General features: G+C 46.1%; 1 protein-coding gene across 4 annotated transcripts in view; it reads left to right on the plus strand.

Moving 5' to 3' along the window:
- Nucleotides 1–14541, plus strand: part of KSR2 (kinase suppressor of ras 2) — a 205767-nt gene that overhangs the window by 55830 nt on the left and 135396 nt on the right. For all 4 annotated transcript variants that reach the window (XM_061602875.1, XM_061602873.1, XM_061602874.1 and 1 more), the window contains one exon: nt 1954–2461. In XM_061602875.1, the coding sequence (XP_061458859.1) occupies nt 1954–2461 (508 nt within the window). The remainder of the gene's footprint in view (nt 1–1953; nt 2462–14541) is intronic.

The following is a 14541-nucleotide window of genomic DNA, read 5'->3' on the forward strand; positions in this document are numbered from 1 at the left end:
AGTCAGTCTATCCCCTCCACCTGCTAACCTGCTCTTGCCCTGCTTGTCTGCACCACACCCGTTCCAGTCTTTCTTGAAACCTCCCTCTGCATTTACAATGGAGACAAAGAGCCATGCACAGTCCATCTCGCCTTTCATTCCCCCTCTTTACTGATTTTTTTTTAACCAGCTTTAGATGGAACAATCCCAAAGACATTTCCCCCCTTGCCACACTTTTTAAAATATAAAACGCCTTCTAATCAACTCCTCTCCCTTTTTGTCCTGCAGTTCATCCTCTCCTCTCCTTTCTCAAGAGCTTGAAATAAATTGATTTCCTTGAAAAGGATGCCGAGATAAAAGGGCTATCAATTAATAACCCAAAGCGGCATAATAAAAAGGAGCCAGGGTCGCTGCCGACTTCTGTCTGAGAATGCAAATAACACCTTCTCATTTGTGAGTTGTTAAGAGGAGTTGGATCCAAAGCGTTGGGAACAGAGAGCTTGGATTCGCTGCCTGGGTGGGTGGGTGGGAGGGAGAGAAGTTATATTCTTTGGTTGAACAGCACTTGTTGACAACAAAGTGCAACTTCCTAGGATTTTTGTAGGGGAGTGGTGGCGTGTGGGTGCTGGAGAGAGAGAAAAGGGGGATTAGACAAATTCATGAAGGCTAAGGCTACCTACTAGTATCAATGGCTGCATGCATCCTCCAGGATCAGAGGCATCCACCTGGGACTTCCAGTTGCTGTGAAATGCTGACTTCGTGCCTTGCTTTGGCCCAGTGACTAAACACTACTTTGCAGAGAAGAGATTTTTCATGGGGCACTTCTCTCGCCATCGGACACTCTCAGAGAGACATAAGAACAGCCTTGCTGGATCAGGCCAAAGGGCCCCATCCTTTTGTTTTCACAGTGGTCAGCCAGATGCCCTAATGGAAAGGCTGCAATCAGGACCAGAGCTTGGAAAAGTTACTTTTTTGAACTACAACTCCCATCAGCCCCAGCCAGCATGGCCACTGGATTGGGCTGATGGGAGTTGTAGTTCAAAAGAGTAACTTTTCCAAGCTCTGATCAGGACCCAAGCACAATAGCACTCTCCCCGCTTGTGATTCCCAGCAACTGGTATTCAAAGGCATACCGCCTCCAGCAGCAGAGGTAGAACATAGTCGTTGTGGCTAGTAGCCACTGATAGCTTTACCCTCCATGAGATGTGCCCTTTAGAAGTCTGTCATGAGAAGGATATGTTTTGGTGAAATTAGGGGACATATGGATTTGTTAAGGACCCTTTTCCTCCATCATTCATGCACTGTTCCTCCAAAGGAACCTGAAAAGGTGTGTGTGTTTTAAGGCATTGGAAAATCTTTCGTAGAGGTCCTATTTCTAGTCGCTTTACACAAGTCTCATTCCCAGACTGGGACAGGGGAGAAATTCAGTTTTGTTTGCATTTTAATGAGAACTCACCTAATTCACATTTTATGAACTGCCGTGAGAATCAACCATCCTCCAAAATTCACATGCCTCTGAAATTTGTGATGCAATTCTCCAGCCAAGCAGTGTATACAACTAATGCACATATTAGGGGAAAGCATGCATAAATGTGCCTGCTTTTGTAAAAATAACACACAAAAATGCGTCCTGTTTGGGGAAACAGCTTGTAAAAATGTTTGCATTAGTCAAAACCGCAGACAAAAATGTGTAGATTGAAAGAAATTTGCACTAGAATGCTGACCAAATATTCACGAGGATTTTTTTTTAATATTGCAAATTGCTGCAGAAATGTGGAGAACTGATGTTGATACTGGAAAAAAAGAGAAATGGGGAGAAACTGAAGTTAACAGACTCGTCTATCCCTAGGTTACGTGGGTTTGCAAACCCATTTAAATGTGTAGCATAGATTCTGCAGCAGCTGGAGGGGACTCTTTAAAGCATTCACCTGATCGACAGCCTGATGATGATTCCCTCCTTTCCCATTTGAACAGGTGGTAGTCTTTCCAAGCAAGATTGGACCATCCAGTGGCCAACGACAACTGAGACCGGCAAGGAGAATAATCCCGTGTGCCAATCAGAATCCATGCAGTGGATTCGAACTCACCTCTCTCTGAGCCCCAAAGCTCAGTCCAAATGCATCCAGCATTTCTGCCACTCGGGCTTGACGCATGGACCGGTCTATACCCACATGGACAGGCTGACGGTGGAAGGCTTTCCGGGGCTGTGCCCCCCACTGGAATCCGGCCCCCGCTCCTTGCCCCCCTCCCCGCGACAGCGGCATGCTGCCCACACTCCTCCACGAACCCCTAACATCATCACCACCATGACTCCACCAGGCACACCACCAATCAGGAGGAGGAACAAGGTGAAACCCCCAGGCACACCGCCCCCTTCCTCCCGGAAACTGATCCACCTTTTCCCGGGCTTCACCACTTTGCATCGCAGCAAGTCCCATGAGTTCCAGCTGGGCAATCGGGTGGACGAGGTTCACACACCCAAGTAAGTGGACTAAGAAGTCAGTGTATGTATTCAAAATTCACACATCCAAATTTTGCGATGCAGTTTTCCAACCAACCAATGTTTTTTTTAAAAAATGCACGTCTTAGGGGAAGGTGTGCACAAAAATGAATATATTGGTGAAAATAACATGCAAACGTGCATTGTATGACGAGAAATGGCTTGCAGAAATGTGTCCGTTAGTCAAAACTGCATACAAATCTGTATTGATGCGGAGAAATTTTACGTAAAATGCTGAAGAATTTTCATGAGGATAAAAAAAAATAATTAGCAAATTGCAACAGAAATGTGGAGAACTGAATCTAAGGTTACAAAAATGAGAAACTTAGGGAATTGAAATTTCATTTCATTTTTAATTTGTATAACACCTTTCTACATCACTGCACTCAAGGTGGTTTACAACCATAGAAATGACAAAAAATTACAGAAGTAATCATCCTGTCATCCTATAATGCTACAACGTAAAGTAATACAAAGTAAGCTTAAACAACAACTGTTACAAAAACACACAATATTTCACATATGCAAGTGTTGCACCACTACAGAGCACTATTAAATAAATGCCATGTCAGTCCATTCTGCTTCTAACATACACGCCCTCTCAGACTCTTGGCTCTCACCCAGGACCCTTCCAGTCCTAGTGCTGGCTAACATACAGTTCTGTTTCCAGGCATTTCTGTTGGATCAGGGTCCTCTTGGATGCTGCCTGTGCATTTTTATGAACTGAGTAGAGTGAATGATTATTGAGCTAATATGGGTGTGGGAAGTGGCTGAATGTACGAATGTTTAGCTCAGTGGAGGCTGTTCTGTTTGGGCAAATGGGCCAGTGCCCCACTAAGCTCAATCTGCCCTCAGCCAGACTCTTTCTGTCTTCCTTCCTACTAACAACCAATCCAAGGAATGGCCCTGGATGCCAGCTTCGTCCTCTTTCATCACAGTGTTGCCCTTTCTAGAACCTCGTAAAGAGGAGGCTGGGGACAAACTAGAATTCGTTGGCTCCACCTGCTGTTGGCTCTGGCTCCACCTATCATTGGCTCTGGCTCTGCCTATGGTTGGGCCTCCTTGCCTTCCGCCCCACCAGCTCCTGCGGCCGCTTTAGCGTTCTTTTTAGCTGCTGTTTTGGAAGCATTGCTTTATAGATGCTCAGCATTCGCAATGGCTTTATTGATGGTTTGCTATTTGTGCTACATAACCGATGTTGCAATGACGATCTGCTACAGGTGCGGGGAAGCTTTTGCCCTCATGACGTTGCTGGACTGCAGCTCTCACCATCGCTGACCGTTGAGCGTACTAGCTGGGGCGGATGGGAGCTGGAGTCCAGCAACATCTGCAGGGCTAAAGGTTCCCCGCCCCCGTTCGGTTAGTTTGCTGGTGCCGCTTCTTGTTTGTAAGCCGCTTTGGGATTCCTTCGAAGGGGAAGTGGCGGTGTTGCAATGTGACAGATTAAGCCGAGCGACAAGACGTACCTTGCTGGAACAAGGTGGAAGGTTTGGACGGTGTCGGATGCAGACTGAGAACCCCGTCGGCAGCAGGAGCGGTAGCCAACCTGAGCTGCGTGCCAAGAGTCGCTCTGCTCTCTTGCTGCCTCCTCCTCGGCCCTTGCGCCGTCATCGGAAGATGGGACCTGAAGGCAATGAACCCTTTGCCTTCCATTTCATGAATCAGTTTGTTTCTAATGGGCAGGAAGCCGCTCATTTAACAACCAAGGCTTGGCGATGCCACACACTTGGGTACACTGATAGGGTTGCCAGCTCATTAGGCCCAAATGTGGTCTCCCCAAAGGAGAAGGGTTCCATTCCTTGTAATGAACTGTTCCACATTGGGGGGGGGATGGCATGGGGGGGGGAAGGAGCACCTCGCAGCCACTCTGTCCCTTCCTGCAGACTTTTTTTTTCCTGTCTGGCTCTTGGTTCAGAAAGACGCCGAGCAACCTATTCTCTCTCTACCTTACATTTTTTCTTGTTGGGGGAAAAATATGGTTGCCTTGTTTTGTGTAGGACGGGTGGGGAGCCTCAGACCCGGAGGCCAAATGCAGCTCTCCAGACCTCTCTATCTGCCCCCTCAGGACTCCCTAGACCACACACCCTCCTGAGCTATGCCAAGTGGAGGTTGGTAGCTCCGTGTCAGTGGGGCAGTAGAATCCGCTCTGGGTTTTTCCTTGAACTGTCCAAGGTGCTGAAACGTTTTTGGGGAGGGATAGGTTCCAGCACCTTGGACAGAGCCGGGAGAAAAAACCAGAGTGGATCCTACTGCTCCAGTGATATGGTCACCCTTGGCTTATGCCAAGTCAGACCTTTGGCAGATCCAGCCTAGAACTGCCTGCAGCAGAGGCCCCCAGGGCCAGTGGCCACATGCAACCCCCCTCAAGCCTTCTCTCTCTGGCCTCTGGCACTCTCCCCACACCACGCCCTTCCCTCCCCAGCCTCACGCCCTCTCTAGCCTGGCTTTGCCCTCCCCTTGAGTGTCGTTGCCCAGCTGGAAATGAACTTTGATCTTGCCTTTTGCTTGCCTGGATAGAGGGGCGAGAAGGGCGTTCAAGTGTGGGTAGAAACTCGCTCCTGTACAAAAGGCAAAATCCGCATTGGTTCCTCTGCCCGCCTTTGCCTGTGCCACCACTGACATGTGGCCCTCAGAAGGATGCCCAGAAGGAATGCGGCCCTCACTAAAAAGGGCTCTGCACCCTTGGCACAGGAAGCGTAAACTGCCCGTTCCAGAGCAGCTCTCCCTCTGAATACCAGTTGCTGTGGAGCAACAGGGCAGAGATTTGGCCTTCCTGTCTTTCTGATGGGCTTCTCTGGTTGGCCGCTGTGGGAAGGCAGATGCTGGTCTAGATGGACCTTTGGCCTGATCCAGCAGGGCTTACGCTTAACTCTTTGTGCTCACTCAGGCCAGTAGGTTAAGATCAGCTCTGTTCAAATTCCTGGTTAGTTATTAATTGTTGTAAACTGCCCAGAGAGCTTCGGCTATGGGGCGGTATACAAATCCAATAAATAAATTAATTAAGCATACTGGGTGGCATTGGACCGAGAAAACCAGGGCTGGAGAGCCTTTTTTCCAGTCCTGAGGCCCATATTTCCTTCTTAGCTGACTTTTGAGGGCCACATGTCAGTGGTGGGCAGGGCTAGAAGCAAAAGTGTACAGAGGAACAAATTTAATTTCACTGTTATACAGTAAACTAGATTCTACCAACAAACACCCATACCTTCTCCATCTTCCATCCAGGGAAACAAGGCATGAACAGAGTTCAAGGGCCCATCCCAGCTGGGCAAAAGGCACTCAAGGAGGGTGCAAAGCAAGGGGTGTGGCCCAGAGAGATCAGATCAAGAGGCCCGGAGGGCCGCATTGAGTTTCCCCACCTTTCCTTATCGTTCCAGTGAAGGCTGCTCCTCTGTTCTTTTCTGGCATTGGGTTGATGTCTCTCTTTCATCTCCTGCAGCTCTTTGGGGATGTCTGAAGTGGTGCTACCATTTAATTAGACAGTTGTGTGTGTATGCATATATATGTGTGCGTGGTGGTGTGTTTTCTTCCCTTCTGTAATTAAATGTTTCAGGTGAGCTCAAGTGAGGCTCTGGGCGTGCCAAGCAGGATGGAAGGTAATCAAGCATTTCCAGCTGTTAATTGCACGGGGGGACCCTGGAGCCCCCGAAACTCTGCTCCACTTGACTAGACCTCTCTCCTTCCCCCTTTCCAGTGGGACTCTTGACACTTTAGGTCAGGCTTCCTTAATTTACAGTTAGCTTGACACAGCCCCAGTTGCAAGAGGAGAATCCCCTGTAGGCGGTGGAGTTTATTAAGCTAAATTAATCGAGGGGAGAGAAAACAAACACCGAAGAGCATCCTGGCTCTCTGGCGTCCAACCGAGGGCTCGTCGCTGCTGCTATGCAGGGAGGGGAAAGGTCTGGAAAGGGCCCAGAAGCTGCTTGGTGGAAGAGTGGAGGTTAATTTACTCTAATGCGGCTTAATGATTTTCAGGAGGCAGCCACTGAATCTTGCCTTCTAATCCCATTAGTGTTTTTGGGATCATAATTAGCACATTAGAAGGAGAGCGGCTCTTCCCCCCTCCCTCCCCCCCCGTCTACCCTGCGGTACAGATGCTCAGGCTGCTGTTTTAGATGGCCTTCCATTGTGAGCTCTATAGTTTTAAGAACATAAGAACATAAGAAGAGCCTGCTGGATCAGGCCAGTGGCCCATCTAGTCCAGCATCCTGTTCTCACAGTGGCCAACCAGGTGCCTGGGGGAAGCCCGCAAGCAGGACCCCAGTGCAAGAACACTCTCCCCTCCTGAGGCTTCCGGCAACTGGTTTTCAGAAGCATGCTGCCTCTGACTAGGGTGGCACAGCACAGCCATCACGGCTAGTAGCCATTGATAGCCCTGTCCTCCATGAATTTGTCTCATCTTCTTTTAAAGCCGTCCAAGCTGGTGGCCATTACTGCATCTTGTGGGAGCAAATTCCATAGTTTAACTATGCGCTGAGTAAAGAAGTACTTCCTTTTGTCTGTCCTGAATCTTCCAACATTCAGCTTCTTTGAATGTCCACGAGTTCTAGTATTATGAGAGAGGGAGAAGAACTTTTCTCTATCCACTTTCTCAATGCCATGCATAATTTTATACACTTCTATCATGTCTCCTCTGACCCGCCTTTTCTCTAAACTAAAAAGCCCCAAATGCTGCAACCTTTCCTCATAAAGGAGTCGCTCCATCCCCTTGATCATTCTGGTTGCCCTCTTCTGAACCTTTTCCAACTCTATAATATCCTTTTTGAGATGAGGCGACCAGAACTGTACACAGTATTCCAAATTCGGCCGCACCATAGATTTATACAACGGCATTATGATGTCGGCTGTTTTATTTTCAATACCTTTCCTAATTATCGCTAGCATGGAATTTGCATTTTTCACAGCTGCCGCACACTGGGTCGACATTTTCATCGTGCTGTCCACTACAACCCCGAGGTCTCTCTCCTGGTCGGTCACCGCCAGTTCAGACCCCATGAGCGTATTGAAATGAATTAAGATTTTTTGCTCCAATATGCATAATTTTACACTTGTTTATATTGAATTACATTTGCCATTTTTCCGCCCATTCACTCAGTTTGGAGAGATCTTTTTGGAGCTCTTCACAATCCCTTTTTGTTTTAACAACCCTGAACAATTTAGTGTCGTCAGCAAACTTGGCCACTTCACTGCTCACTCCTAATTCTAGGTCATTAATGAACAAGTTGAAAAGTACAGGTCCCAATACCGATCCTTGAGGGACTCCACTTTCTACAGCCCTCCATTGGGAGAACTGTCCGTTTATTCCTACTCTCTGCTTTCTGCTTCTTAACCAATTCCTTATCCACAAGAGGACCTCTCCTCTTATTCCATGACTGCTAAGCTTCCTCAGAAGTCTTTGGTGAGGTACCTTGTCAAACGCTTTTTGAAAGTCCAAGTACACTATGTCCATCTATATCCTTGTTGACACTCTCAAAGAATTCTAATAGGTTACTGAGACAGGACTTTCCCTTGCAGAAGCCATGCTGGCTCTGCTTCAGCAAGGCTTGTTCTTCTATGTGCTTAGTTAATCTAGCTTTAATAATACTTTCTACCAGTTTTGACTATAGGGAGGGATGTGCTCAGACAAAGCATGATTTTTGTCAGGGTTAAGACCTTAACTCCATCCAGGCTTCTGGGACAAAATGATACCCCCGGCACACTTATCATTGTGCCATTTTTTACACATAGATAAACCTACAGGTTTTGAAAGCCAGTGTGGTGTAATGGTTAGAGTGTTGGACTACGACCTGGGAGACCAGGGTTCGAATCCCCACACAGCCATGACGCTCACTGGGTGACCTTGGGCCAGTCCTGCCTCTCAGCCTCGGAGGAAGCCAATGGTAAACCCCTTCTGAATACTGCTTACCATGAAAACCCTATTCGTAGGGTCGCCATAAGTCGGGATCAACTTGAAGGCAGTCCATTTCCATTTTTCAAACCTACAGGGGTAGGCTTTCTGGGATATTGTCACAAAGTGTCACCCAAACAACGTCCCCAAATTTCAGCCAATTATCACTTACCCTTTTCTTTCTGGAAATAAAAACCACCTGTCCCAGCGATGCGTTGGAGTGTATTGACTACCCTGGCCAATGTTAGCGGATTGGGATGGTGACAACGCCCCATCATTTTTCCATAGAGCAAAGAGCACTGGAGTCAAATGCACAGAAACATTCTACCTTCTCTGAATAAGTGTGTTCTGGCTTTGGGTGTTTGGGTATTGTCAAGCGCACTTCTTCTGACACCACAGAGACAAACGTTATCTGAGGTCAAGATATCAGCCCAACATACACTGGAAATCCTATTGGGATAGAAAAGGAACCCCAAAAACCTGTAGCATGACTCCTTTTCCTGATCATTGGATGAAGGAAGACTCCTAAATCGGGGGTTCCCAAACTGTGGCCTGCGAACCACAGTGGCCCGTGCGCTTCATTCAGGTGGTCTGTGGGAAGTCTGTGGATTTGTGTTTTACGGTGGGAGAAGGCTCGTCCATCATATTAAATGTTCGTATCCGATGCCATATTGGTTTTTCATTGCACTTTCATTGCTTCTTTTATTTCGTACGTATGGCATTTTCTTGCATTACAATTTGAATTCCATGGAAGGAATAGAACAAGCAGTAAAAATGCATAGCAGATCACAATTGCTATAACAGGCAGTAGAATTATGGAGGGGTCTGCCAAGACAGCCGTTTTCAAGTGGTCCTTGGGGGGAAAGGTTTGGGAACCGCTGTCCTAGATGGCAGCTGGGAGTCAAGAGCCGAGGAGGGAATCAGGGAACGCACCAGAGCCATGACTGAATATTGTTGCTGAGACAAGGCCCCCACCCAAACAGGAAGCCCTTCCCTCAGTGGAGCTCACTCATGGTCAGAGACGGGGAACCTGTGGCCCTCCAGCTGTGGTTGGACTCCAACTCCCATCAGACCCAGCCAGTGTGGCCAATAGCCAGGGATGATGGGAGATGCAGCTCAGCCCCATCTGGAGGGCCCCAGGTTCCCCATCCCTGCTCTAGGGTTTGTGAGTTCCAGGCCAAGAGATCTGGCTAACACCCCCCCCCATTGGCGGGGATCCTGTCAGCCTCTCATTTCTGCAAGCTTTAGTTCCGCTCCCAAAGACGTGGGTGGCAGAGGCAGGGATTGGTGTACACTGTCCTTCCCTGACCCCTGGTGAGGCACAGCTCAGCTGCCTCATGCAGGGCTCAGGCTGGCTGCTAAAGGAGAGCAGAGCACTGATGTTGCTTCAGCAACAGTCTGACTAAGACCTATGTAGGAGCAGTAGTTCTGTTCCAATTGCAAGCTCCGCCTTCAGTTAAAGAGGATCCGCCTCCCTCCAGCAGTTTTCATGCCAGCATTCCAGTGTTCAAGGGTGGTCGTACTGAAGTTTCTGCAATGGAGTCTTCTGAACCAGAAGACAGAATTACAGTATCCTCAGGCCAGTTTCTCCTTTTTCCAATCTTAAATTCAGCTCTTCACATTTCTGCAGCAATTTGTGATGTTTTAAAAAAAGTCCTCATGAAAGTACTTCAGTGTCTTAGTGTGATTTTTCCCCAGTAAACACATTTTTGTTTGCAGTTTTTACTAACGTATACCTTTTTGCAAACAATCTCTCCTCATCATGCGTCTTGTTTGTTATTTTCAGAATATTTTGTGCACTTGCCCCTAATATATGCATTTTTTTAAAAAATAAAGATTAGTTGGTTGGAGAAGTGCATTGCAAATTTCAGATAAGTGCAAATGTCAAATGACGGCCATGTTTCTATTGTTCTGGAAAGGGAGAATTTGATAGATTCAGCTTTGAATGTGAACCAAAATGAAATTCTCTCCCGTCCCTACTGGAGAGCCACAGGCTTATTTTGTGGAAATGCTCCTGGATGCCATTTTGTGGAAATCCACCAACTTGGATGGCTTTACCAGAGGACTGGACAAATACATGGAGGATGAAGCTATTGGTGGTTACTAGCCACGATGGCTATGCTTTGCCTCCACAGTTGGAGGTGGCATGCTTCCAAATGCCAACTGCTGGAATCCGCAAGAGGGGAGAGTGTTCTTCTGCTCAGGTCTTGCTTGCTGGCATCTGTTTGGCCACTGTTAGAACAAGATGCTGGACTAGATGCCATGTTGGAAATGTGACAGTGCAGCTCATGTTGGAGCCTGGGAGGGGACTGCATGCTACATGGGAAGTAGAGAAGTAGAGAGAAGTCCTCCTAAACTCCTAGACTGTTCTGTCCACTCTCACCTGAGCTCACCTTTCCTTCCAGGTGTGAACTGATATCCTCAGAGGAAACAAATCTCTCTTCCTGCTCCTTGTCCGACCTCAGTCTTCCTTTCTTTTTCTTGCCCGCATGGCTCTCTGAGGAGGAGCACAGATGCAGCAGCCATGTCTTCTGCAGCATCTCCTATCTAGTTAGTCAGATGTAGGTCTTTTCTATCTAAATATATTTCCCACAGTAAACTTAGTTTATTTTCTTATACCGCACTCTCCGTGTAATTTCTGCCAAGCTGAAGCGTAGCTACTGCTTAGTGTTTATTGCACACGCTTAATTCCGCAAAATACCATTATAATCCATTGAGCCTAACATGCCATACGTGCAGCTGCCTTTGAATGTTGTTTGGAAAATTCGGTTTAATTCAGAATGCACCAGCCAGACTGATTTCTGAGAACGCATAATGCCACTTTTGTATGGATGCCACTGGAGACCACTTTGTATCCATGTTTACATGTAAAGTGCTCGTGCTTATCTTTTCTCCTAGTCTTTTATGATCTGGGTGACCATGGGGCAGTCGCTGTCTCTCTGCCTAACGTATCTCACAGGGTTATTGTGAAGATCAGGTGGGGAGGAGGAGAACCATGTGTACACCTCGAGCTCCTTGTAGGATATAAAAGGTGGGATATAAATGCAATAATAAATAAATAAATATGGAAGAACTCCCACCTGTACTTCTCTGCTTGTTAAGATCCAGTGCAGATAACCTTTGGATGGTTCCATTGTCTATTGAGGTTGGTGATTATGACGGAGAGAACTTTCTTAGTGGTGGTCACTGAACCACAGTATCAGTTCTACCCAGGGGTGTCCTTGGTTTCAAATCTTAAGCCTTTTAAAATTGATTCTAATACTTCGTCAGTCTAAACTGTAAAGCTTTATTTTTTAGGGTGGGGGAAGAGGTCTTACTGTTCTTTTGGCACTCAGGTAGTTTTATTGCCTGCTATGACAGTTTTCTGCTTTGCCCTTTCTTTAAAAAAAACCCTAATCTTTTTCCTTTAAAAAGTTGTATACTTTTTTATTTGTTGTTCTCTCCCTTGAAGATCATTGTCTTGAAAGGTGAGCTATGGGCTGGATCCCACTGAGTCATAATCAGAGTAGACCCACTGAAATCAATAGGCATGCCTAATATAAGCCCATTGGATGCTAGTCCTACTTAGAGAAGACCCACTGAAGTTATGAATATGACTAACTTAAGTTCATTAATTTCAATGGGTATACTCTGAGTACGACTCAGTTGACTACAACACTGTATATCTTCTAAAGAAATACCTAAATACCTTCATTATTCAATAGGCCTTTTAAGTAGAGACCTTATCCCAGTCTGCATCTGTGTTGGAATCATTTTTAGGTTTGTTTTTTTAAAAAAAGATGTTTTAAATATTTATTTTAAAAGATGTTTTTAAAGATGTTTTTGGTGCTTTTGTTTGGTGCCCCGGGCTCCTTCTGGGAGGAGGGTGGAATAATAACAACAAGGACTCCTGTGCTAGGAGACGGGTGAATTTTAATGTTGAACAAGAGAAAAATCCAACACAACAGGCATGCTAGGGGAAACTCATTGTGCGAGAGATTGTGCAATCTATTACATAACAAAGATAGCAACAACCTGCTTATCCATTCTCTAGTACAACATTCTGCTGCTGCAAAACATTTTGCCAGCAGACCAAGTACACTGCTAAGTGACTTTAGCGTAGTGCTACACTGGATGCAACCCATCATGGTTAATTTTATAATCAGGGGTATAGTCCTCCAGGGTTGAGGGGGGCATAGACCCATTACTTTTTTGGGAATAGGGTCCCAGCCAGGTCCCTATAAGATAATCAGCACAAAAGGGGAGGGTGTTAGCCACTGAGAAAGAGTTCTTGTCCTTTCGTGATGATTGGAGCCAGCCAGAATAAAAGGAGGTGAGTTAGCCACTGAGGACTATTCTCAGTAGCTAACACACAGCCTCCCCCTACATGCTGATCGACTGCTAGGGACATCTGTTCTAGTGGAGTGTGGACTTGAACACAACACAGAGAGCAAGGGAGATTGGGGGAAGTGGAAAAGGGGGCATGGCTGTGATGGGGCATGGTGTGACTATCATGGAGGGACCCTGCACTTCTGAATTTGCCACTACACTACTGATTATAATGATGAACATGCTAGATGGGGCTGATGGGAATTAAAGTCCAAAATGTCTGGAGGGCACCAGGTTGGTGAAGAGTGATTTTTCTATAGACTGATTTTTGTTTGCTGTACTGCACTTTTTAGTTTATTTTGAGTAGATAATAGAGACCCGTTTATTCATTTATTTGATTCCCTTTGTAAATTGCTTCCCATCAAATGTCTCAGAGGGATTTCATGGTAAAAACATCAACAATAAAAGCAACTGCAAACAAGTCCATATGTAAAAGCAGTTCCGTATATACAAACAAACAATTAAAAACAATTCCATATATAAAAACAATTTCAGATCCAACGCAGGTTGAGATAAAGATCTCCCCTTAAAAGGCTTGTTGAAAAAGGCACCGAAAAGGTAATGGAGATGGCACCACTATGATGTATAATGGGTGGGAATTCAAAAGGATAGGCCACACTGAAAACCCAGTTCCTAAATCTTACAGAACAGACCTTCTGATGAGATGGTATCTGCAGGAGGCCCTCTACTCTGCAGATCACCATGATCCGTTGGTTATATAAGGAGTGAGATGATCTTTTAGGTATCTGGGTCCCAAACTGTATAGGACTTTGTACACCAGAACCAAGACCTTCAACTTAGCTCAGTTATACAGATTGCAGATGTCGATTGGTTGGGCTTAGCAGAAAGCAACAGGAGCGCGTGCGTGCATGAACGCACGGCATAGTTTAATTGTTCCAGTCATCTGATTTCTTGATCAACGGAGATTGACGTTTTATTGCACTGAGGGCCTTTCGTTTTACTTCTAAATAACCCAGATCTGGTTCTCTGGAGCAACATGCACCAGAACCTTCTAATTAGTGTTTGCATTCCTGGCTTGATGCTAATTGGTGATCACTAACTAAATGCCCATGAAATGCTTAAAAAGACCCAAGGAAGTCATATTTTATATTTCCAGGACTTCCTCTCAGGCTCATCTGTTTTCCAGACCACTGTTCTGTTGAAGATTATGGACAAGGGATTTCTGAAAGCCCAAGGAACCATTCTGGGACTAATGTTCCAATCCTTGGCATTATGGTCAACAGCTGAAATTTGGGCAAGGCAATTTATTGTTGCAAGCAGGAGTCCACCAGGTTCACTTAGAAGGAGATGATCCTCAATCTTAAGTAGTTAGAAGTTCTTCATTTGGTCACTTCAAAAATAAGTTTGAAAGTGTAGTTAGTCCGAACAACCCAGAATCAAAACTTGGTTAATAAGCCTACCTTTTTGGAGCCAAGAATTTTGGAAGGCCATACCCCAATGGTAGAGCATCTGTTTTGCATGCACAGGGTCCCAGGTTCAATTCTTGGAATCTCCAGGCAGGCCTGGGAATTGTCTCCTGCCTGAAACCCTGGAGAGACACTGCCAGTCAGTGCAGGCAACGCTGAGCTAGATGGATCAATGGTCTGACTCAGCATAAGCTTCCTATACTCCTACATTCCCAAGTCTGGATATAACATGGAACTCTGCTATATTTAAAACCAGATCTCCTCCTCTGGTTCATGAGTGGGAAGGGGAAAGGATTGTGATGATGGAGTTAAGACTGCCCCCATTGAAATTGTGGTCCCCCAAATGGCACTGTTAATGGCCACTCCCCATTTGACACTTGAAA

Source organism: Rhineura floridana, chromosome 19 (assembly GCF_030035675.1).
Source record: "Rhineura floridana isolate rRhiFlo1 chromosome 19, rRhiFlo1.hap2, whole genome shotgun sequence".
NCBI classification, from domain to species: domain Eukaryota; kingdom Metazoa; phylum Chordata; class Lepidosauria; order Squamata; family Rhineuridae; genus Rhineura; species Rhineura floridana.